At 43.1% G+C, this 25,848-nt stretch overlaps 1 protein-coding gene across 2 annotated transcripts in view; it reads right to left on the reverse strand.

Annotated features, from left to right (window-relative positions):
* Nucleotides 1–14,621, reverse strand: part of CCDC80 (coiled-coil domain containing 80) — a 23,042-nt gene extending 8,421 nt beyond the window's left edge. Inside the window, exons 1-6 of one of the 2 annotated variants that reach the window (XM_010131378.1) lie at nt 14,163–14,615; nt 14,008–14,055; nt 11,713–13,619; nt 6,044–6,200; nt 994–1,130; nt 223–371 (exon numbers count right to left, since the gene is read on the reverse strand). In XM_010131378.1, the coding sequence (XP_010129680.1) occupies nt 223–371; nt 994–1,130; nt 6,044–6,200; nt 11,713–13,611 (2,342 nt within the window). In that variant the 5' untranslated portion in view covers nt 13,612–13,619; nt 14,008–14,055; nt 14,163–14,615. Of the gene's footprint in view, nt 1–222; nt 372–993; nt 1,131–6,043; nt 6,201–11,712; nt 13,620–14,007 lie in introns of both variants that reach the window. The other variant, XM_010131371.1, reaches the window with a different exon arrangement.
* Between the last annotated feature and the right edge of the window lie 11,227 nt (nt 14,622–25,848).

Below are 25,848 nucleotides of genomic sequence, written 5' to 3' on the forward strand. Positions count from 1 at the left end.
GTGTCCAAAGAATGTGCAGTCAGTCAGGAAATACAACACAGATGCTGACTTCCAGTGCTCTGTACAAGACTGCATTCAGCTATGGCTACACCTCTGTATTTGCTTAACACTGTAAATACTGGGAAATCTATATTAAGAAATCACAGAAATAGTTGGATGGGTGTTTTTCCAATAAGACAATAATTACCGAAACTAGCAGCAGATACAAACACGAGGTAATACCTGGATAAGAAGCTCTCAAGGGATTGCTTCTTGTCTTCTTTGCAGACAATACCCTCTTTTTTTTGTCTTTCCATGTCTTTAATTCGTGACTGGAAGGTATCGATCAAATCAAACACAGACTTCATTGCTATGGGTACTTCATAGTATTGCTTTTAAGGAAAAAAGAATGGATGGATAAAAAGATAGATATATTAGGAGTCTTTCTGCATGTATCACAGCACTGTAGGCTATACAGGGAGATATAAGTATTTCTATTTACACACAGGTAACATGGCCTTATCCAGATTAGAAATCATAGAAAATATTACTGGTTTTGTAGTCTGACTGCTCTTCGGAAATAGTGTATTTTCACTATTTGCCCAATGTGATAAGGCCAGGCCATTGCAGGCAACAAATAGGCATTATATTATTTTGTAAGGCTATTCAGCTAGAGCATTGTCCATGTACAATGTGCTGCTACCCTGCTGAGCAGCCAAACGATGTGTTTTAGAATGCCAGGTGCTACATTAAAACCATTGCCAGTGTGGGGTCCTGTTCTTATGGTGTCAGCTCACCAGCCCAGCGGAACCCCCTAACTGCAGAAAATGAACATAGCTACCTAATTCCTGAAAATTTCTCTTACTGTCTCGTCTCTTGTCCTTCAGCAATGACCAAGTCCTACAGCAGCCTCTTACATGCCTCACATGCAAGCCTGTGGTGTAATTTCCTAAATTTTTTCTATTTTTTCATATTTTTCCAATGTCTTTGAAAGAAAAGAGTCAAAGCCCTCACCTTGACCTTCATGTCAGTGTCTGTCAGCACCATGAAGAAGTCATTGTAGGTCATCCCGTACTCTTTCCTCAACTCACTGATGAGCTGCTGGTCCACAAGGTCTTCATCCTCTATCACTTTCATGGGCTTTTCATTATCTTAGTGTGAGACAAAGGAGAAACAAAAGAGTCATGGAATCACACAGCACTCTGCCTTTAATTTCACCTTGAAAGAAAGGGAGAAACTAATTTCCTAGAAGCCCTCTTCCTGCTGCATAGGCAAGATACTAAAAAACATCAGCATGACACCATGGCTTTTAACTCCCAGTTGTCAATCTCAGTATTTTCTGAAAACCAGTCTATCCTAGGGCACAAGTACTTCAGTATTCAACATATCTGCTTGCTTTTGAAAAATCTTGGTTGCCTGCTCTTTCGTGGAAAGATCTTCTAGATTTTTTTCAATACGCTTATACATGTATATGCATGTTCTAATAATTTCAACAGCTCCTGAAATGCAGCCAGTTATGGAATGGAAAATAGAAACTGTTCAACAATTTAGGACATGGGGTGGAAAGCACCATATACAAATGAAAGAGAATTTAGGTCAGTAAAATATAGATAGAAAGCTTGAGGTTGGCCAGGACACTAGAGTTAACCTTACCAGTCTTAAAAAAGTACATGGGATGTTTAGTGACTACAAGAAACCAGAATCTGTTTAGTATGTGCTAGCTCTTGAGCTCTCTCTCTCTATGCTGCTGTGGCACTCCTCCTCCATCTGCTTGCTGATGTTCATTTCCCATTCTAGCACCCTGACAGGAAAAATATTAATTTTGAGAATTTTTTACCTACTCACTGCTCTACTGAAAGAAAACATTCAGCAATGCTTGAGGAGGAAAAGACTTTTGAAGACAAAGATTTGAAGCATGTACAAGACAAGCCTGTGGAAGTACTGAGGTTCCTCACTTCCCCTGGAACCAGGGTGTATTAGGGTCAAGTCCTGAAAGCCTCCGTGTCCTGAGCTCAGCCTCAGCTGTAGCATCAAGCACAGTGCTGTACGTCTGCGACATTTCTGGAACAGGCCTCCATATGCAGCTGTGGGCCTGGAAAGCTAAAGACAGGCTAAATCACACACAAAGGGAAACGTCATCTGGGCACCAAAGAGCTCCCTGCAAACATCTGATGACACCACTATGAATGTAAATATTCACATCCTCATTTAGAAATCCCAGCCATGGCTTAAGTGACCTGCCTGAAGTCAGAGACACAACAGCTGGTGAAAAGCTAGTATCCAGAGGTACAACTTCCCAGTTCCCTGCGCCACCGTTATCCACCAGCAAATAGAGATGAGATGAATTGATCAGAGTTTAGCACACCGCGGCAGAGAAGATTTGATTCATTGTACAGTAAGGCATTTTAAATAATTTCCTAAACATCCATAGCCTTTAAGGAGCATGGTGATCTGATTCAAATTTTGCAGTACGTCCAATCTGTGTAATAGACTGAACAAAACTTCTGAATTAAAACTGTGTGAAAATGTCTGAATCAGAACCTGACCTTAAGGTTTCACACCTTGGACCTGCTTCTTATAGAAAAAAAACCGAAACCGGCTTCTTATAGGAAAAAAACAAACCAGCAAATGTTAAAATTTGATTATACTAATCAAGCTATAGACATAATTTATATGGTTTTACATGGTTATATGTTGAAAGTTTTATAAAGGATTATAGGCAAAGTTATAGGTTCTGTGTTTGTTGGGTTGCTGGTTGTGCTAGTTGGTTATTCGCTTAGTAAAACATGCAAATCATGGATAGATGCTTCATAAGTGATATTTACATCTTACTAACAGCAAGCATGACCATTAAAACATAGACCAAAAGTTCGTACTTATGCCTGTAAACAATTCCCTGTGAAAGTAAAGACTATCTTATGGGCCTATATGGAGGTAGAGTAGTGCAAAAGATGTTAGTGTGAAATGTGACAGGAAACAGCTGTAGGGTTCAGTACCTTAGACCGGCTGACTTACAGCACTCATCTGCTTTAAAGCCTCTAGATATCAACAAGAAGATAACACTCTGGAGTATCATTGCTAGGAGACATTCTTTCAAAACTTACAGTGTAAAGAAGAAAATTAAATTACAAGAGTGATATAGAAAAATATTTCAGGGGAAAAAAAATAATGCCAGAAAGGCTGTCCTGCCTTTCAAACTTAGAAGTGATTTCCAGGGAGAAAAAAGAAATAAGTTAATCCAATCTTCTCTTTCCAATTCACTACTTGGCTGTGACCTCCATACTGCAAAAGGCATCTGGGATCATCATGAAGTTGAGACTCTACTGCTACCTACAAAGTCCTCTCTCTTTGCTCTTTCCAGAAAGGTTGCTGAAAGAGCATGGAAACTATTTTGCACACATCTTTAGCAGCTAGACAGGCTAGAAAGATGAGTTACTCTTCAGAAATAATTCAAATGAGGTTGCGAAGAAGTTCATCAGTTTGTTGTAGCAGTACAGTGGCCTAATAGATTAGGCACTGGCTTTGTTTGTGAGGTAGGTAGCCTGGGGCTGGTGTTTAGCTGTTCCCGTGAGTTGGGGAAAAGAGGCCACATGGCTAATTTGGGGTGAAGAGAAGACCTCTGCAGTGACACTCAGCTTTCATGTCATTCCAGTGAGAAATTGGGAAATGCTCTTTGGTTTCAGTATGAGCTGGTCTTGGCCAAACAGTGTTAATGAGCTCTCTTTCATTCACCCCTTCTAAACGTGCTGGAAATTTCAAGTCAAAAATCTTTTCTGTGGACTTTTCTGTTGTTGTCATTTGTATTTCAGTCCCAAGATGGAGCACTACAAGTAGACCTCATCCTGCTGGGTGCTAGGCCTTCTCACTACAGCATAAATACGGTAAACAATGTTTCTTAGGAGGTTTTGCTGCCTCTGGTGCTGACAGAGAGGGACCTATGGAGAGGCCATGCAAGCAGGAAGGTTAGAGAAGGGGAGGTAGAATAGAAAGACATTAGTATTATTTAAACTTTTAAAGAAGCTCAGTATTTGGTGTTTTGGGCAAAAACGAAAGGTGAACTTAATGTAAAGTTTAACTTAAAACTTTCCAAATCTCCTGCTTTTCTTCAACAAGTTAATTCCTCCTGTGAGAATTCAGCCCTTATATACACTTGTGTGGTTTGGGGAAAGTTTGGGTGTAGATTAAGTCTGGAACAGGCTGAAAGAGTATGGTCTATGTCAGAGTGAATGTCTGTTTATTAGCCAGGCTAGAGCTAAATATAATCCTGAACTGTCAACTGACAGGCAGATGGGTCTAAGTACACAAAAAGTGACCTTGAGTAACCTTGACCTGATGTGGAAAATCCTGTACAACTCCAGCTTTGTCAAGGAGGTGCACAAATGGACACTCTAGCAGGATTTGTGACTCACTGTCAGTTAGGGACACAAGGCTCCTTGACTCTGCTAGGTCCTCTCCCTCTGAGAATAGTAGAGGCATAGCTGGAAGCCAGACATAAATCTGTGATCTTCTGGCCTGTTGTATGCCACACATGAAACACGCTGAGCTTTCTGTTCCATCACACATCTCTTCCCAAGGTCTGGTAAAACCAGGTGAAATTCTAAAGGAAAGATGCAGTGGACTTGGAAGAAAAACTAGCAGCTTTTATACTATTTCTTTGCCTTTCTCCAGTGAAGCATTCGCAGTGGTGTTAACCTTCAGAAAACAGACAGCAATGAGATTGTTTACATTATTCAAGAGACACCTAAGCTTAAGTGCTTTGCTAGACCGGGACCTGAAGCCTTTGTGCAAACCCTACTGTTACGAAAGGAAAGGTTCTCACCAGCTTTGGTGAGTGCTTTCCCAGGACCTGAACACTGACACCAGTTGTTTCAAAGCTGCCTAAGAGAGATGGACGCTCAGTGTCACCTGTCTGTATGGCAACTCTGTACATAATGAAGGTGGTCCTAGATATGGATGAACAAATATGGATGAACTGCTTTGCAAGTCCCACAGAGTCCAATTTATAGTGCCTCAAAAACCTCTGGCTTCAATGAGATGAACCTCTTTACAACAGCCAGCAATAAGCAGTCACACTGATGGGTATCTTGCTTTACAGCGATAAGACTTCAAAAGGTGAACCTTTCGGTATCAGGTATGCTGGTGCAAATTTGTGAGGTTGTCCATACCTAGAGACTATGGCTGAAATCATCTACATTAGTATCTGTTTGCCAGTACAGAGGGGAAAATGCACCTGGAGCTCCCCTTACTGTCGAGGAGAATCCTCACTTTATGAACATACCAAAATCAGCTCTTAAGCCTAGGAAAGCTGATCCTGGGAAGGAAAGGAACTAGCAGAAAGGGATCTAACTAGCACACTTCTCTTTCTCCTGGGTTTAGCCAAGGCATGCCCCTGAAAAATGGAGCTTTTTCCACAACCTTGTGAGGAGTGCAAATGCATGAGAAAATGTTATATGGAAGAGAGGGGAGACAATGATGTTGAACTTCAGAACAGGATTAACTTGAAACAAGTTTTGAATATAGCCTCAAACAGTTCCTTTTGGCATTTCCTGTCCCCAATCTCCTCTCCTCCATGACAACAGCCAATTTCTTTAAGCAGTGTTTAAATCATGCTAGCCACTATCTAACCACCGATGGTTGATGTCTTGCGAAAACCAAGGGCGGTGGGGGGGCATTGTATTAGGGCAGCCGTTCAGTTAGACAGTGAGGTTGGTTTTCAAGATATTGATAAAGCTAAGCCTAATTTCCTCTTTCTGTCCCATGCCCTCATCACATTTTCTGCCTTTTCACTGTTTTCACCATTTTACTGGATTTAAGAATTCCCATAAAGAAAGCTGAAGGTGCTTAAGTTACAGCACTGGAAGCCTAAACATGGAAAATACCAGAGACACTTATGTAAATAGAAAGGGGAGTAGTTAGCATGGAAGGAGGAGGAGTGGGTTTGAAAGCGCAACTGGACCACAGCAAATGATCTTGCTTAGATCTTGACCCAAGCTGGGGTGATCTCTCCCTTTGCTGTCTGTATTGAACGCACGAGATGGAAAGAAATTATTAAAAAATAAAGAACCTAGCTGGAAGTGGTCAATTTTCATGCTGCTGTTGTTCATGGTGCCAAAAATTGTAATGACTGAGATCTTCCTCGTTGCCATCTTGCAGAAGCTCTCCAGATATTCGTCTCGCTGCTGTACATACATGGTGTTGTCCAACTTGGGAGTTGTGATCAGCTAATTGGTGGCAGAGACAAAAGAGCTTGTTTAGTATAAGGAAGGAAGCAGATGAGTATTTTACTGAAGGAGAACTAGTCACTGTCTGCAAACTGGGCTTTCTTTTCCATAGAGTTGTTGACAACTCTGTATCCTTTTTTTATTTATTTGTGTTTGGATTGTACCTTTAGCCCCAGGCCTGATCCAAAGGTGCTCAGCCAGCTCCAGGAAAACCTTAGGAAGCATGGCTAGCTGGTGGCACCAGCTCCTCTGATGCCTCTCCACAGTGCTGGTTGAAGAAATGGCACTACAGAAAGTCACGTACTCCCCAATTATCCCTTGTCTTGCCAGTCCTGCTAGGTATCCCTCACAGCCTTCACTGGTGGCATGCATCTAGGATTCCCTCTACTCACTCACAGTGGGAGCACTGGGAACACGGCAGCCACTCTGGCCTTATCCCATGGTCGGGGCAAGGCTCCCAGTGTCAGTTTTGACTGTCAAGGGGTGAGTACAACTAGGGCTACATGAATACTCGTGTAACTGATGGCTGTATAAAAAGGCCTCAAAGACTTGCTAAGGCCACTGTGACCTCACATGAAAATTGCTGATTTAAGGCTTTTGTTTCTTGTAAGCCACTTTAATGTCTTACAAGACCTATATTTGCTGAGAAAGCACTGCTATGGGGGAGGAGCAGAAGGAGGAAGCATTACAACAACAGAAGTATAAAAATCTCTGCAGCTTATAGTACTTATTTCAAAGCCTCCTAACAATTGTGTAGATTTAACTTCTAAAAAGTTTAGGGCACACAACTTAAATCCTTCATCAGTGACTGAGATACAAGTATTCCAGGGAAGGTGTGAGTGCGTAACAGCACGCAGTGGTCTTACGCAGCAGTTTCCAGCAGCAGGCGGAGAGGAATGCTGTGGCTCTAGCAATGCAATCATTCTAACTGGCAGCAGTGACCTGCAATCGAGCACCTGCCGCTAATCTCCAAACACAAAGAAAGTTGGAATCTGGATCAAAATTTTGTGGTTTAAGGTCATAAATAATCACAGGAATTCTTCAAATGCAAACACATGCTTTACTCTGTAATAGGTGCAATCATCCACTAGCTGCTGCCTTAAGTTTGTAGGGCCTGGAGGCCAATTTTTAAGATATACTCCTCTATAAACCAAATTCATCACTGTACTGAAATGTAAGAGGCATTTCTGGGCTTCTAAGATCTGACTCTCATTTATGCCAAGGCCTCCTGGCCGGACTGCAGCGTTGGGGCATGAAGATGAATGAGAGTCAGACACAAAGAGAATTTGATTTCTGGGCCATAACATGAAACAGGTTGTTTTTAATTTGCATAAATGAAATGCAAGAAGAATCATAAAAGGATTTGAGGACTGAGATCAAAACCAGACTGTTGGTTTGTATTGTGCTCCTAGTTTCAGAGGCCGTGGGCGGGAACTTACAGTGAAGTCTGAACTTACTCTGCTTTGTCAAATCTTGTAGTACAAAGCAGGGAACAGTTATGGGCAAAGTAAACTTCAAACCAAATCTTTGTACCAGGACGGTTTTAACCCAGTCAGCATATGCACTGTATCTGTTTGTATTTGCACATACATCTGTGTATGTGCATGTGCCTATAGGTGCACGCGGCTATAAATGGAGTGTTATATACAAACTCTCAGTCAGCATGACATCATCGCAGAGAAGTAAACAAAACCCCCAAATTTACTAGGCCAAGATTTCTCAACATTAGTAAGTCTGCAATAAAACCCCGCTATGGAGAGGTGGGGCTGCAGGACTCCAAACCCATCCATTTTTTCAGTTTCTGCAGCTGGGTCCTATATTTGTCATTAATTGAACTTAACTCGGAATAGCCTTCAAAATTCTGGATTTTTGAAATTCACATTGAAATCTGCAATCTGGAATCCTTAACGATGTATAGGACTTAAAATTCCATGACTCTCTCAAAAGTCTTTTGGGAGAGGACTGAACAATGCCCTTGGGAGCCAATCTATTAAAGCGTCTGAAAGAAAAAAGTATAGCAAAGCAATGGGGAATGACTCAAGGAGAGCCACTTCTGCGGCTATGTGGGCTAATTCTCCAGAGGGAGTTTGAAGACCCCCAAATGACAGAGTTCATCTTGCTGGAAGGTCTGACCCTAAGGGAACCGAACAGTTTGATAGGAAGGGATGCAAACAGGCACACGTGTGCATACAAAGAAGCTTGAGAAGTTCTTTGTTTTCCACATGTGCCATGCATAGCAAAGAGATTATTGAGTTCAGCCGCTTCTTTTACTGATGACCCAATCAAACCTATTCTCCAAAAAACATCAGAGCAGGCTGCGTTTGGTGTTAGGTACTGGAAAAGTGAAGTGCAGCATGGCATGCTCATTTGTCTTCAGTGAGTTTTGGACTGACAGCCTGAGATTGTGCAACTCTTCTTGGAGATCCACCTGAGAGGTGGCCTGGATCAGAAGTTTCAAATTTCAAACCATCCTTTAAGTTACCAGGACTGTGTTGGTGTAATGACATCTGTGAGCTTGGCACTTGTTACAGATTTGGTTTTGTTTGTCTTGATGCTCTACATATTCTTGGAAGCCACGTCATTGAGATATATGACCAAGTTTTAAAGATCACAAACCTCTGTGCAATTTCTCTCTCTGCGCTTTTGATTTGGCTAAGAATTAGTTAACAAGTATCTAATAGGCATCGTTTGCAAAACTCAGTCAAGTTCAAGTTTTTCAAATATATGGCTTTTCTCCGCTTCCAACCTGTTGGGGAATGTAGAGTCTGGTAGCTCTGCACAGCCCCTACAGCTGTAGGAATGGAGAGTGGAAGAAGAAAGTTGCCTTTTGCTCAGGTCTGTGAATCATTAACAGAATGATTAATTAAATTCCAATGGTCCAGTTAAATAATGGTCTAATTAAATTCCCATTCAGGGAATCTGACTTTTGACTGATGTAGTGGCCAAGCCACTCTCCAGGATATTTGAGAAGTCCTGGCAGTGCGGTGAAGTCTTTGGTGACTGGGCCCATGCGGGGATTCTGATTTTTGACGGATGTAGTGCCAAAGCCACTCTCCAGGATATTTGAGAAGTCCTGGCAGTGCGGTGAAGTCTTTGGTGACTGGGAAAAGGGAGACATTGCCCCCATTTTTAAAAAGGGTGGAAAGGAGAACCCCCGGAACTACCAACCTGTCAGCCTCACCTCTGTGCCTGGGAAGATCACGGAACAGATCCTCCTAGAATCTATCCTAAGGCACATGGGAGACAGGGAGACAATTCGAGACAGCCAGCATGGCTTCACCAAGGGCAAGTCCTGCCTGACTGACCTAGTGGCCTGCTACGATGGAGTGGCTACACCATTGGACATGGGAAGAGCTCTGGATGTCGTCTGTCTGGACTGCGGTAAAGCCTTTGACACAGTCCCCCACAAAATCCTTCTCTCTAAATTGGAATGATGTGGATTTGATGGGTGGGCTGTTCAGGTGATAAGGAATTGGTTGGATGGTCACATCCAGAGGGGTGGTGGTCAACGGCTCGATGTCCAGATAGGGATCAGTGACAAGTGGTGTCATCCCTCAGGGGTCTGTACTGGGACTTGTGCAGTTTAATATCTTCATCAGTGACATAGTGGGATCGAGTGTACCCTCAGCAAGTTTGCAGATGACACCAAGCTGAGTGGTGCAGTTGACATGCCTGAGGGACAAGATGCCCTCCAGAGGGACCTGGACAAGCTGGAGAAGTGGGCCTTTGTGAACCTCATGAGGTTCAACAAGGCCAAGTGCTAGGTCCTGCACCTGGGTCATGTCAATCCTCAGTATCAATACAGGCTGGAGGATGATGTGGTTGAGAGCAGCCCTGCAGAGAAGGACTTGGAGGTACCGGTGGATGAAAAGCTGGACACAAACTGGCAAAGTGCACTTGTGGCCTAGAAAGCCAACTGTATCCTGGGCGACATCAAAAGAAGGAGGACTAACAGGTCCAATGGAGGTGATCCTGCCACTCTACTCAGCTCTGGTGAGACCCCACCTAGAGTACTATGTTCAGCTCTGGAATCCTCAACAAAGGAAAGACCTGTTGGAGAGGGTCCAGAGGAAGGTCACAAAAATGATCAGAGGGCTGGAGCGCCTCTGCTGTGAGGACAGGCAGAGAGAGTTGGGGTTGTTCAGCCTGGAGAAGAGAAGGCTCCGGGGAGACCTTATTGTGGCCTTCCAGTACTTAAAGAGGGCCTGTAAGAAAGATGGGGACAGTCTTTTTAGCAGGGCCTGTTGTTACAGGACAAAAACTAAAAGAGGGGAGATTTAGAATAGGTATAAGGAAGAAATTTTTTACAATGAAGGTGGTGAAACACTGGCCCAGTTTGCCCAGAGAGGTGGTAGAAGCCCCATCCCTGGAAACATTCCAAGTCAGGTTGGACGGGGCTCTGAGCAACCTGGTCTAGTTGAAGATGTCCCTGCGCACTGCAGGGGAATTGGACTAGATGACCTTTGAAGGTCCCTTCCAACCCAAAGCATTCTATGATTCTATAAATCTTAGGTGGCATCTTAGCTATTTGAATTGGAACATGAGGCATGAAAACTGAAGCCGTGTTTGTGACACTCACTATTGGACAACACCTGTGAAAGAGGCCAGCTCGCAAGAAACCAACTACCACAATAATGTTTTTGAAGAGCTGTTTTTCAAAGTGTATCTTTCAGGGTATGTGCCATCTGCCAGAAAAAACATTTGCACTACAGCTAAAACTGTTTCCTGTCCCAGGTGAAGTGTTTTTTTAGATAAGTAGTTGGAAAAACATACAACACTATTAAACCCTGGGACAAGTAACTCTAGACCATGCTGAGTTTCTCAGACTTGAAAACTTATCATAGTGTTATAGTTTATAGCAGGAGAAAAAAACAAACTAAATGAAGTTTGCACGAGATCTCTGAAGATGTTTAGGAGATTTGAATGCCAAATTCCCATCAAAAAGAATAGCAAATGTAACAACCCTACCTCAGGGCATCTGATCTTATGCCTTTGTGCATATCTCCAGTCAGATATGCACCAGTACTGCCAAGCCACCTGGCTTGCTTCCAGTTTTAGGACACCAGCACCAATCTAAAGCAAGTGTGTCAGCTGGCAGGACATGCTGAGCATCAAAATGCGGTAACATTGGCTAGCAAGTACCCCAGAGAGATGAATGGATATAATCCACGCTGGAGCCTCATTTTATTGATCATAACTATTCAGATCCTGACACCTACACATCCACTGGAAACAAAATAATCCGATGCTATATTGTGGCTAATGGAAAGGACTGATTTAGCCTAATTCCTGACTGACTGATCTTCATTCTGCATGCAAGATTTCCAACGTGAGGCTGCAAAACCTTCCCTGTTGGAAATGATTGTTGAGGTCTAGAAATTTTACCTCTTGAACAAAAGCACCAAAAAAGAAGAATACAAAACCACCATAAACTTTCTGTTCTGCACATTCCTACTGGGAGGGAACTATGACTTCATTTATGTAATAAGATTCAGATGAATGAGTTACTTACAATGAGCCGCCTTTTGCCTTCAAAATATTCCAGGAGGTCAATCACTGATTTTCTGGGAGGCTGTAGGAAAGGCTTCTTGTTGGGCTTGGGGAAATCTTCATTCTCAGTCCTGCTCCCCTTCTTGTTCTTCTTGCTACGGTCTTTGTCCTGCTTGCTCTTTTTCTCAGCTTTGTCCTTCTTGGACTGCTTCTCACTCTTCTGCAGCTTGTCAGGTCTGTCCTTCTTCTTCTTCTTCTTCTCAGGTTTATCCATTCGGTCATGCTTCTTTGATTCTTTTCCTTTCCTTGGGGAAATATTTCCTGCTGCAAACTCTTCCTCTAAATGGGAATGAGCAGGCTTGCTTGGGTCGTATTTATCTTCATATTCATTACTCAGTATCTTTTCTTGGACCTTCTTTTTTGGTGGTTTAGTTTTAGATGGTTTGTGTTGCCCTGGTGTGACATTCAGGTCCCTGTGGTTATAATCCTTTCTGTCTGTTCGGTTATCTTTAAATCTACCCACATTTGCCTTTGTATAGTGCACTGAGGGAGCTGTTGGGACTTCTGTGAAACTGTCATAGCGGGCAGCTTTGCTTGGTTTCCGTGTGGCTGCCAGGTGTTTCTCTGAGTGGCTACGCTGCTGGTCCCTGCGGTTTGTCTTCCACACAGGAGAGTATAAATCCTCAGAGGCTGTGACTCGTGGTGTGGTGGCATCAGGGGCTACTGGCAGCCTGTGATACTCTGTGATGGAATGTGACTTTGTGGTCCACGTCCTCTGTGTGGTTGGGAGAGGTGTAGTTGTTGTCGTAGATCGGCTTGCTGTTGTCACTGCCCGGGTGGTGGCACGGGTAGTTGTGGTGGTGGGAGGGAGGGTAGTGGTCCTTACTGTAGGCAGAGGAGTGGCCACTGTAGTTGTCATTGGTTTTCTCACTGTTTTGGTCCTTTTTGGGTGATTATTGCTCTTCCTTGGCTCCTCCTTCCTTGCTGACACCTGGACATATTCACTGCCAGGTGTAGGCTGGGTGCTGCCCCCATTATTGCCTTCCTCAACCACTTGCCCCTCCACCCCAGCTGCTTTGCAAGTCTGGATAAAGCCCTTCTGCCTCATCTTCTCAATTCTTCTGATGGGGCTCTGATCGATGACTTCGTACATGGCCTCTAGCCTGACTGGATAAGGGTACCTTTCCTCTACCTGCAGAGTTTTCTTCAGCAGCACCATACCAAATTTTCCCTTCTCCAGTTTCAGAAAGCTCATGAGCTTTGGGATAAGGGCAGGATCTAGTGGCTGCTCCAGGATTTTTCCTTCATTTGTTATCCTTCTGACTTTTCCCCCTTCTTCCCCTTCTTCATGGAACAAAACAATCTGCTGGATGTGCCTCTCAGCCAGTTCGCAGTAAACATCGTTTTTCAGAAGGCTCATCATGAGCCGGTAGTAGCCCTCAGAGGCATGGGGGGCAGAAATAACCCACACCCGATTTTTCCCAGCAAAGCTGGCCAGAACATTGGGGGAACTTGACCCTGAAGGGAAACGTACCACTCGTGACTGTGAGGCAGAGGATATCCCTTCATCCTTAATCATCTCGGACTTGGAGTATTTGGCTGTAGCTGTGAGTCTCTGTACCCGTCTCATTCTGGTGCCCATACCCCTGGCCTGGGAACGCACTTCCCCTTGCAGGAGATTCGCAGGTGCCTTTGGACGTGTTGAAGAATCCTTCTTGGTGACAGGGTGCTGGGGATTTGGACTTGAATTCCTCAGGGATGCTCCAGACTTTCTCAGGAGGCTGCTTGGAGCCCTGTAAGCCAGGGGCACTTTCCTAACTCCACGGCTCCCTCTCTCTGCTGGCTTCCCTGTCTTTTCAGAGACACACACTAGCCATGCTGCCCACAGCAGGGCTAAGCTGAGAGCTGGCCTCCAGTTCATTGTGCAATCTGCTTGAGGGTAGGAGGAGAAAGAGGAAAAGTTAGGTGTTAGCAACATGATGATATCTTGCGCAAGTGATAAAAAAGCAAAGCACAGGCTGGCAAGTTTTTGTCATTTAAAAAAGTGATTTAAAAGTGCTGATTATACCTCAGTCCTGCCCTGGTGGCATTGTACAGTTTACAGTTATTTTTGGAAAAGCACAAAATGGATCATTTTATGCAAATATGAGATCATCCATCTGTAACATGACTCTGTCTATCCAAAAGGGCACTGTGATCTGCATCCTTCTCTCTCTTGTGTCTCTCTCATGCTCTCTCTCACACACACATGCAAAAAGGCACAGAGAAAGGGTCCGATAAGTAGAGCAGAAAATGAAGAATTTGCCTTGAGACTTACACTCTCCGGGAAGTTCCCCTTCCAGAGACGAGGTTTCGTGTCTTTTTCCTTTAAAAGGAGACCAATGCCATACAGCCTTGCTGCTGCCTGGTGATTAATCTTTATGCAGCCCAACGGGTCTCAGGGACTGTCTGTCTCCCTGTATATCTTTTAACTTTCTTTCTTCTTCACCTTCTTGACAAGCGGGATGAAGTTAGCAGAAATTTCGTTTGGGATCTCTGCTTCTCCATTTACCTGCAGGTTTGGCTTTTTGCTGTTCCAGTTACCCACACAGGCAGGGATTTCATTTAAGAAAAGGGAGCTCCCGGCAGTTCCAATTCTCTCTCTTTTAGACTTCCCAAGTCTCCTTCCCACTCCTTGCTTCCTCAGTCCCGTTTAGCTCCTTTGTTTCGAGAGAGGAAAGCACCAGCATTAATATATTTTCCAGGCTGAAGAAAAACACCGGAATGTGATGCCGAAAAAAAAAGCACGCTTCCCTTTCCCCTTTCTCCACACTTCAACAAAAGCAAATTGTAAAAGACTCGTCTTTTCTTCTGTTTCCCTTCTTGGCTGGCCACAATCCCAGAAATGTCAGGGTAACCCCAGCCCTGCTCTGAACCAGCCTCAGACAACAGTGGCCACTGGAAATGGGGGAAACTTCACTCAGGATTTAACAGCTCAGCAGAACCCGCCTCCTCCCCACTCCGACACAGGGAGGGAGGAGGAGGAGGAAGGCTCTGGGGGCTGAAATACTGCACAGCATCACAGAGCACTTCAGAGAGGGTGACTCCAGCCTTAACTCTTTCCTTCACATGACTCAGCTCCCTGGTGCTCCCCAACCTCGGCTTTCTTTTGCCTCTCATTAAACAGACATTGCCTGGATAAAAAAAATTTGTCCTGTGAAAAGTGTGCTTCCCCATTAGTGTCAATAACAACTCTGGTGTTTGAGAGTTATTGTTTTTTACCGCTGTTATTTCTGCCTCCTGTTCCCATTTTCCTTTTTTGTTTGCTTTCTGGGAGTTCTCAAGTGAAACCTAGTTTCTCTTCACTTTCTAACCAATTTTTCTTTCAGGTCCTCCGGTATGTTGGTATAGTCTTTTCTGAAAACATCATACGGGCAGGCCTGTTTCTTAATTTGTACGTTTTAAAGAGATCAGGAAGTTTATTACTGAACTAAAATTAGAATCGTGTGTATTTTCCATGAATATGCACTAGCAGTAGAAGAAATAAACAAAGAGAAAAGGTGCAAAAAGCCCTACAGGGACATGGGTAAAGACAGGGTCATGTCCTTTGCTCTCCGTTCATGGTGTAAATGACACCACTCTGTTGAGCTGACGCAAACTGGCACAGCTATGCTGCCAGCACCTAGTCTTTAGCTGGTTTACACTGGCTTCAGTGTTTCACACAACTTCAGTGTAAAACACCACTTAGTTGTAGTTGATGGATAACACCTAAAACCATCCAAGACCTTAATACTACTTTCACTGTTTTCCAAGATTTCACTTATTTACAGAGATGCTGTTAAATTTCTGTGATAATATACTGGATTTGACCTCTGTTAATTTGGTTGCGGCAAAGGGGGAAGGTGTAGCTTCTACTTCCCTTGAAATTAATGTTTCAAGGATAAAAAACTTTCTTTTCTTTCTCTCTTTCCTTATTTGCCTCAGTTCTACTTTAAGTTGTCCAGTACACTGATAAATATTAGCAGTGGTTTTGCTAATATGTGTCCACAGTTTGCATTCTGTGGCCAGTGGTTTGCCCTGGAGTTATGGGAGGGTGCTGAATGCCTGTGCTCATGGTAACATGCGTGTAAAAATGCTCAGCCTCTCCCATAATATCCTATCCTATGTCCACTGGAAGGTAGGAGGATTGTAATTCTCACAAGGATCATGAAAATAGAGTTCTATGGAGCAACATTTTCCACTTATATTAGTGGTAGGTCTGCTGGTTTATTAATCTTGACAAGAAAAAATATCTCTAAATATTACACTGCTTCATTGTGACATTTTGAAGAAACCCCATTCAAAATGAGGTTTTCATTTCAATGTTTTCTCCATCTTTATTATAAAGATTTAAAAAGGATGTGACCCTCCAAAGCTGAAGCAAAGTATTTACTTAGGTGTAAATTAATTAAAAAAACCCCCAAACTAAATTACCTCAGTTTTCATGGTTTTAGTGATAATTCAAAACCACACAGAGGTACAGCATCACTTACCTTCATGGGCCTAATGAAGCCAAGGAAAGCACAGGAGATGACAACAAAGGAAAGAAATAGATTTCTGTATTATCTCTGTGGTGTATTCTATCCTATTACAGATATGTTAAATAATTTCTGAAAGGACTTTGCTTTTCTCTCCCAACTTGATTAAAAAAAAAATAGCATGCTACAGAATCCATCTTAAATGTACCAAAGGGTGGAAGATGAGTGAAGATAATAGATTGTAAGGCAGCTACAGGGAGGGACTAGCACACAAGAAGACGTGGAGCCACGACGGTTATTCTCAAAGCTTATGTTTGTTAGTATTGTCATGTGAGGTAAGGAACAACCTTGAAATGACTGCTGGAAATATTTGCCATCAGAATTTCTTAGAAAGTAAATCATTTATACAAGCCAACATGGGAGTCCTGGTAAAGTGAACATATATTTTAAAGGGCCAATGCGAGCTCAAACAGCAATAAGCAAAAAAAAAGCACAAAACATGCACAATATATGTGTGTTTTTTAGGGACATGGCTTAGTGGTGGACTTGGCAGTGCTAAGTTAACGGTCGGACTTGATGATCTTAAAGGTCTTTTCCAACCTAAATGATTCTGATTCTATGATTCTATAAAGGATAATATCCTGGAAGGCAGCTATTCAGCAGAGGACTTAAAGGTCACAGTATATAAGCCACTGGAACTAAGTTTTGGTGGGATATTGCAGCAAGGAGAAAGTGTGTCAGCATGCCAATGAGCGTCAATGATGCCATGCACATCAAGCTTTTCAAAAGGATTGAAAAGGGTTCACAAGGTGACCTGATGCCTGGATATGATCCTGTTGAAACAGAGGTGGGAAAGCCATGGCCATACCTTGATTTTGATCTTCTCATGCATACACAGGAAACAGACTTCTGGGAAGAAATTGCTTTTTAATGCAGCAGAGGAAGGCAGAAGGATAACCAATGACTAGCAATTCAATCTTGACAAACGTAGACCTGACATAATTAGAATTACTTGCAATTTTTAATAATGATCTCAGTTAGCCCTTGGGATAATTTCCTCAAGAATATGAAGGTTTTCTGCTGTTTAGTCTTCAAATTAAGGCTCTGAGAGCTCTTCTTGGCTGGACTGGAGGTCATGGTAAAAGGATGGAATGACATCCCTATGGACACATCTATACAAGAAATTTGAGATCAAACTGGCACCCACCCCTGAAGACTGTAGCTCTCTGGAGGCTTATGGAAATGAATACTTAGCCCACTGAACTGACATGAGCAATTTGAGAAAGGTGGAATGGAACGTACAAACCGTATCTCCCTCAGGGTGGTTTTAATAAGGGAGTGAAAGTTAATGGTATTACCACAAAGGGAAAATCTGTATCTGGTTTTGCACTGCAAGTCTTTCTATATGCTGCTTTAGGTATCAGACTTGAAATTACACGTATCAAGCGTGTCAAGGGGTGCGCACACAACCACAGTATTTCAGCTGCTAAGGAATTAATGCGAAAGTCAACTGCCTCCTGAACCTGGGTTCTTTCTCAGTCCTGCAAAACCTGGAGAAACAACGTAGTAACAAGCAGGAGACAGCCAGAGGAGTGAGTGGGAAGAGCTCTGTTTCTCAACAGACTTCCAGGCAATCCTCCAGAGAATGTGGGAAAAACTGCTTATAAGGAAGGTGAACGGAGGCAGGGGGCTTGGGAAAATTGGCATCAGCTACTTTGTACAGTGCTGGTGAGCTGGGAGCCAGATAAGCAGGTGTAGGTTCCCCTGCTGATGCCAGTGGGGGGTTATTAGGGTAGAGAACACCAGAGCTTGAATCCTGTGAAGCCGGACATTGTTGATGCTCTATGAAGAGACAGGTTTCTCAAACCCTGCTGGCTCCTCGCTTTCCTGAGAGGGGAGGAGGCTGTTATTAGTGATCTGACTGGGGTCATAACCCAGCCAGCAGCTGGGGAAATAACAACCAATAGTGTAAACAGGGGAACTGTGCTGCAGCCCCATGTATGTAAGCAGGAAAAGGAGTCAGTACAGAGAGGCTTGCAAAAGCAGTGACCCATAATAAAAAGAGCAGTGCCTGGTTGGTCAGATCAAGTCCTAAAATAGAAAGGCACTTTTGATAAATAGGTTGGCCTCATTTGAGTCTTCACTTTTAAAATACACATTTTTTTCTGTGGTGTCCCCAGGAATGTTGCTTAGAAACTGGTGATGCAAAGTGACACTTCAGGCTTTAAAAATAAATACTGCAAATTTCAAAATTTAATGTTTTTAAACAGAGGCTAAGCCTGCTGGATATTGACAGGGTTGATCATCCCCAAAGATTCAGGCTGTATTTGACACGCAGTGGAATTCTGATATCTAGGTGTTATTATTGGCCTGTGATCAAGCTGACCTTGAGTTTAGCACCTCTCGCTGTCTAGTTTACAGAGCTTCCTGGTGCGAGGAAGGCTCTCACACAGACCTGTTTCTGGTTCTACATCTGGTTGACATCTGGGATGGAAATGTCAGCCAGGGAGAACAAAACATCTTCTGGCCGGGTCTGACACAAGTTCTACCCCAAACTGACTGATGCAACTGGTGTTATGTACACCAAGACGACTGTGTGATACGTGAGAGCACATGAATACAAAGGTTGCCATCTGCCGGCCTTGCAAATACACGCATAGTCACAAGCTGGTGGGAGTGATAAAGCCATTGCAGTGAACTGCAGATGGTTTCCCAAAGATACAGCTGCTGAGGTGTATAGAAATAGTCTTGGGATAGTTACAGACAGTCAGTCACAGACAGAGTTCTTGAGATGATTAGGAAAAGGAGACCTCGTTAGCTCCAACCAGCACTCAGAAGGGCCAACGTCTCCCTCTTACAGCAGTATAACACCACAGGGGAGCTGTACTACTGGCATCTTAAAATATTGAGGTTCAAGACTGTACCATGAAGTGCCATTGGTTACTTCTCCTAAACAACATGCCTGCATGGCTAAGTTAATTTGGCCATGGCAATAAACTCACCAGCGGCAAAGGCCTGGATGCTCCTCTCGCTTTTGCGCTTCCGCACAAGAAGTCTTTACGTTAACATAGGTCTGAACACTAATCCATGGCACCTCCTTCCTCTGGTGTGCTCTCTTTGTCCTTCTCCATTCCTTTGTCTGGGGAACTGCCAACCAATGTCAAGCCCTTCTGAACGGAGGAGAAATTCTCTCCTGGCTCCTACAGCCCCATTTTGTGGTACAAAGCAGATTTAAGCAGGATGGAACCTGGTGCTTATGCAACTTATCTCTTTGCATGAATACTAGGACTTGGATTCCCAATGCAGATCTCCCAGGTCTGGTCTCTTTGACAACTGCTTTGTCCAAATGCAATCACTTATGGCTTTGCACACTTGGAAGAAGATCAAGTAGAAATTGTTCTGCAATACAATCAGCTCATTCACTTATCAGGGAAGACTCAGCTCTCCTCTGCACTGGAAAAGGAACTTAAATAAGATTCTGCCAGAAAACAGATCCCAGTGATTCATAGGGGGTTGTTCCTTACATATTTGTGGGTGTCATCATCTATCCTAAAATACTCTGGTTTACAGATCTTTTTCTTGCAGCCTGTAATTTAAATTAAAAAAAAAGGATTGGTTTTATTTTTCTTTTTAAAGCCTTGTTTTGATTATAAAATTAAAGGGGTAGGAGTGGAAGAAGATCGTGTTTAAAAACCAGACTGTACTATGTTTCAGCAATAAAAAAGCCTTCCAAAACAGGGCTGTGCTCAGTGATTACACTCGGTAATTAGGTGTCAGAATGCTTTGGAGATGAATATAAAAAAGTACTAGTTACATGGCTGCACACATTCTTGTCCTAACTTTCATTACTATTCAGTGGAGGAGATTCAAATCCTCTGGTGATTCTAAGCCAGATAAATATATGCTGAAACGTGTACTGAAGTTTTGCCTCACATTGGTGCTCGCATGGCTCTATGGAGGGAAGGCAAGGCAAGGCAAGGCAACAGCCTGAAGCAGGATGAGAATTTAATGTTTATCTCCCTTTGCTTCAGGTCAGACTGAAGAGAGTTCAAGCCTGAAAGTGACAGCTGGAAATATTATCACGTGCAGATAATGTACTGGCTGTTTATGCTCACTTGCAGGCATTCATTGCCTTTGTCTTTATTTGTACGCTATCAGGCACATTACAGTATTTAATCTTCAGTGGAGTCACTCTTCTCTTTCCTTCATGGGAGTAGGCACTCTTCTGTCTTATGCAATGGCAGCCTGTGGTTCTCCCCCATCTCCTTTGGCTGAACAAGACCTCTGCCAGATGCTTTTGGAATCTTTCCTTGGTGGGAGGCAGAGGAGGGGAGCATCTGTGGGTGCTCTGTGTCACCTGTGGCAGTGGGTGCTCCAACTCCCAACTGCTCTGCAGACCACGGGTCAGTGGGGGTGGGCTGTCATAAAAATGGGGAAAAGGGATACAAGTAGTTGGAAACCTTGGGCTCTTAAGTTCTTTCCTTGAACTAATTTTCAGCACCGGTGTCTACTGCCCAAGCATTGGAGAAACACACTGGGAGACAGAGAAGAAATGGGCAAGTATCTGCTTAAAGGGGAGTATTTAGAAAATTGAGTCAAAAGCCGTGGAATCGTTTAGGGTGGGATGAAAATCACACAGCCTCCTGTAAGGGGTTCCATTTGCTTTGGGAAGGCCCAGGCCAGCTTCCTGAATACGCTGTTTGGCTGGCGAATACAATTCTTCCCGTTTCCTTGCAGAATTTTTTTTCCCTTACGTGGCTGTGTAAAGGCAGAACCTACTCACCTGGGAGAGGGGGCAAAGGGCTGGTTTGGTTAGACTCATAATTCCACCAGCCTGCAGGGACACGAGTCCAGTGACCTTTCTGTGCTACTTCTGGAAGTAGAAAAAGGCACAGAATGATGTAGGCACGTATTTCTCAAATCATAATTCATGAGATGATGGTGAGTGGTCAGCAGCTGGCAATAGAACAATGCTGAATGCTTAGGCGCTTTGAACTAAAAACGTGTGATGAAGGTGCAAAATGGCATGGGAAGTCTTGAGCCACGACATTGATCCAAAGGGTCTGGGAAATGGGGGTTTTGTTGTTTGTTTTTTTAATGTCTGTGGCCCAACCTCGGCTCAGGTGGTGTCATGTGGGTAGGTTTCCACCAGCCCAAAAACTACCAATGCAGTTGAATCCTGATGGATTCCCTAGCAGAAAAAGGCAAAGAATAAAAAAGGATCCTGGTCCCCGATACAGTGTCTCGTATTGAGGAGATGTACCTATGCACCTCTTTCCTGCTCTGTGATACTGGTACTACTTTTTAATCACACAACGATAGAAAATCTGAGGGTTTGAGGTTGCTGAGGTAGTCCACAGGCAATACATTCACATAAACAAAATTGGTGCAGAAGGGATTAGGATGTAAAGCAGAGGCAGGGAGTGGTCTCTGCCATGCTCAGTCCATGTCAGTATTTTCGTTCAGGATCTTAAGGGTGGAAGAACTTCTGCGTATAAATTCCACAGCTCAATTTTGCACTGCAGGGTGAGAGACATTTTTCACAGTTATTGACAAAGGACATTCCAGCAACTAGTGAGATCTGGATTTCATTATATATTTTGGACTACAGCGTAAAAGTACTATTTGCCAGAAAAAACGTGGTCAAAGCATGTTTTATTAATATACTGCTGCCGCTCTTGGGTTATACCCCTGTAGAGGCTCACATCTGAAATGACACATCTGAAATGACACATATATTAGATAGCATTTCAAGGCTTGTTTTTGTTGTGGTTTTTTTTTTTTTATTTAAATGTGGTTCTCTTGCAATATAAAGAAACCTTGTATATTCCTATTTTTAAGCATTCAAAGACAGTCACTGCCCTTCTCCAACAGATGATTGCTGTGGGCTGTTTACAGAGTACTTCAGTGCCTGTGTACTAGAGCACTAATATTACTATAGCGCAGTAAGTTCTTACCGTTGAGTTTAGTACCTCTGTGTGTACTGTATGACTAGACAATGACTTCCCATTCCAGGCAGCTTCTGTCTAAATATATGGGATAAAGCAGTCCAACGTTGTCAACATTTCTGTCCAACGAATGGACTGACTCACAGGAGAAGCAGTGGGAAGAGCCCTGTGCTGAGCAGACCCGGAAAACAAAAAGAAGTGCGTTTTTTTCCCTGTCACCTCACCTTAGAGAGTTACACTAATGACAAAATCTTGCTGACAAGCCACGATCTCCAAAAAGAACAAAAAAGAGAGGGAAATCTGTATAAAAGATTTCTTCCGAGAAATACACAGTAAGGACCAATATTTCCACTGCCGGTTTTCTTATCTTCGTGTTAAAGGCAGCCTCATGTGTAAATTCACATGTGTTCCTGATACGTGAACCGAGCTGTCTTGAAATCAACGGCAAGGTTCCCATCTCCAGTGAAGATTCCTGGATTTTGCTCCTGTTTATATAATATAACTATGCTGAAAACTTAAGGGAGATCACAGCCTTCCAAAAATTGAAGAGAAAAGAGAAAGAAATGAGAAAGCAATTACGTTGTGAAAGAGATCCCAGGTGAAATAATTGGTCCAAGTTTTCATGTCTGAATGTTGTTATTTTTTCCATAATTACTATAGCAAGCTCCTGCTTCCACTGAGGGGAGGTGACCTGGAGTTTTTCCAGTAGCAACGGAAGTTTAACACAAAAGTGACCAGAACTGTTAAAGCTGTGTTGCTCATGTGTGTCAGCACTGGGAGAATCAAGATATAGCTGACATCATTTAGTCAGACACAAAACTTTTTAAGTGTGTATGTGTATCCATGCATGTGGAGAGCAGAGAACTGAAACTGCTATCTACAAAGAAGAGTTTGTTTAAAGTACCAAGTAATGTATGTACACTGCTGTTGGAAATGGCACTGTATTTTGATGTTTGGTTCTCTTCAGTGTCCCTTCTACAGAGGTGGCTGTTATTAAATGGCTACAGGACGCAGATTCTTATAAAGAAGCCAACTTACTTCACCTCCCATAGTGAGTAATTTTCTAATCTACAGAAGCTTGAGGCCACAAATGCATGCTCTCCAAAACCATTCAGGTTCTATCACATCTCTGCACTATACAAAGGAGATGACCAGTCCATTTCATTGCTTTTCCACAGACTTTATTACCTGATATTCATGGTTTTAATTTGTATCACTAGTATTATAGTTACTACCCCTCCCAGAAGAAAAAAAAACCAACAAACCAACAACCAGAGAATGCAGCCCAATCATGTTATGGACTAACAACATTGCAATTTATCAAAAACTACCTGCTAAAATGTACTGGTTTCACTGCTCCACTAATGCCCCCCCTCTTGAAAACTGCCTGCAAATATCTATTGCTAATATTTGTCTGATGTTAAAACTAGGACCAACACTCCGAGACTATTTACCCTTAATATCACCCTTGGAAATATATTATTACATCTGATTAAACCTTATTCTTGTTAACGGCTAATTCAATTAAAGAGTAGGGTTTTATGATTTCATTCATGGTGGCTATTAGTAGCCTGCCTATATCCAGGATGCTATTATACCTGCAATCAAAAATCTCAAAGATCAAGACAATCTTTTCTTCAACGGAGATTGTAATCTCCGTTGAAGAAAAGAGGCAGATAGACAAAAACAGGAGCTTAAGGGACAATGGAGACAGAAGTGCCAGGCCATTGTGGTAGTCCACCAGTGGCCAAAGTTATGTCAATTAACTCAGCGGCAGTGGTGTGGAGACTTCATAGCAAAGAGGAGGTTTTAGGTACTTATAAGGAACGATATAAAGCAAAAGAACAAACATTTTCTTCCCAAATATAAGTGGCAAAAGGTGATTTTCTTCACCATCCGCAAGGAGCAAAGAGAACCCAGTACAGAACTAGCCTTTCATTACTTAGTTCATTTAAGGCAAGATCTCAAGTTTCTGTGTGTTAGAGAACTATTTCCTTGTTGCTGTACTGGTAGCCAAAAATGTCTGACATCTGTATGACTAACATCTGCATGCCATCATGCACAGCAGACGGTGGGCTATAAAGTGTCAAGAAGTTTGGTAATGGAAAGATCAGCAGCAGACTGAAACACCAACCAGAACTATTTATAGAGGGAGAGATTTAATTCTCTTTGAGAAGAACAACACAAGTGCTTGAGAGACTGAGAGACTGGCTTCTGAGGAGACAGTGAAAGAAACAGATAAGTTAAAGCTTGGGCAAACAACAAGCCACCAGGCTGTGATATGAACAGGGAGCATGAGGGTTTTTTTACTGGAAAGGCTAGGGCCGCTGACACCACCGGACTACGGCAAGTCTAGCGTAAGGTTTTTGAAGCTAAGGAGGAGATGTATTAAAACTTTGCAAGTAACTTCCTAAGGGAGATGATAAGATGATGGTGCCTGAGTTATTTAAATCTGATCTGGGCAGACTGTTATCTTCCTGGCAGGGGAGTAAGTCCTGCATGACTGTATTTGCTTTTTGCATCTGCTTCATCTCATTCTGGCATTCCAGTCCTGGAGAGTGTAGGATACATGCACATTGTGCTCACCTGAGCTTCAGGTGTGACTTGACCTTAAGTAAACATGAGCCTGCTGGCCCTGCAGAACAGGCGCAGCTCCAGTCGAAGGAGCTGGACTCTGCTAGGCTCACACATCATCAGTAAACTCATCAGCTAAATTGTAAAGGTATGGTCTAATTGTTCTCCTCTCTCACATCTGCCAATTCTTACACCACCAGTGCAGCTATAACTGAAGGCAGACCTGTGAGGCAAGTGGCAGTGCAGTTGTAATTCCGAGCTAAGCTCAGCTGATGGCCTTGGTCCAGGTGAAGTGGAAGATGGGATACCAGCTTGATTCCCAACAGTGTGCCAACATAACTCCTACCTTTCATTTTTTAAACTGTTATGGATCGATGAGCTGATCTTAAATATTAAGAGACATAGCACCTCCCTGTATCATTTCTAGAAAATCATCTACCTCACAGGCTTTAAGGGAAGGCAGTGGACGACTCATCTGCTTGACATTAAAAATATGCCTGACAGATCTTCCAAGCCAAGGCCACCCATATTCAGTATGGAAACAGCTCCAACTTTGCCACTGTCCCTGGTTTCAGTGGATTAGCTTGGTATGAACGTATGTCACTATACTTGCAGGAACAGTGTGTAGGGGCTGTTGTAGAGAAAGAAAACTGACGATTCCTACGTATGAAACACACGTGAGTTTAAAAGAGATGGGAACTGGTTCCCAAGCGTGTTTTAGCGACCACTAGACATAAACAGGTTTTTTGGGGCGTTACAAGATAACACAGCAGCCTATTACACAACTTTCACACCCTTGTGATTTGCCACAGAACTATACCATAACTGTTTTGCAACGCCATCTAGTGACACATATGGATGCCTCAAACCCACTCAGCTCCTGCTTTTGTCTGATTTTATTGCACTGGATTGAACAGCCAATGGTTTTGCAAAGAAAATAGATGTTTGCATTTAACAGCAGTGACAATTAAACCAAAAGATGTGAGAGAGGCATTTGATCCATAGGGTCTGAGCTGTTAGTTTATTCTAAATGAAAAATAATACCGTCCACTGAAGCAATAACCTGTTCCCAGACAGTAGTGAAGTTGGATTGTCACGCTGAGTTCTCCCCCAGTTTCAGGTCTCAGTGTGAGGCCTCAT

This window comes from Buceros rhinoceros, unplaced genomic scaffold (assembly GCF_000710305.1).
Source record: "Buceros rhinoceros silvestris isolate BGI_N320 unplaced genomic scaffold, ASM71030v1 scaffold1480, whole genome shotgun sequence".
Lineage (NCBI taxonomy): Eukaryota > Metazoa > Chordata > Aves > Bucerotiformes > Bucerotidae > Buceros > Buceros rhinoceros.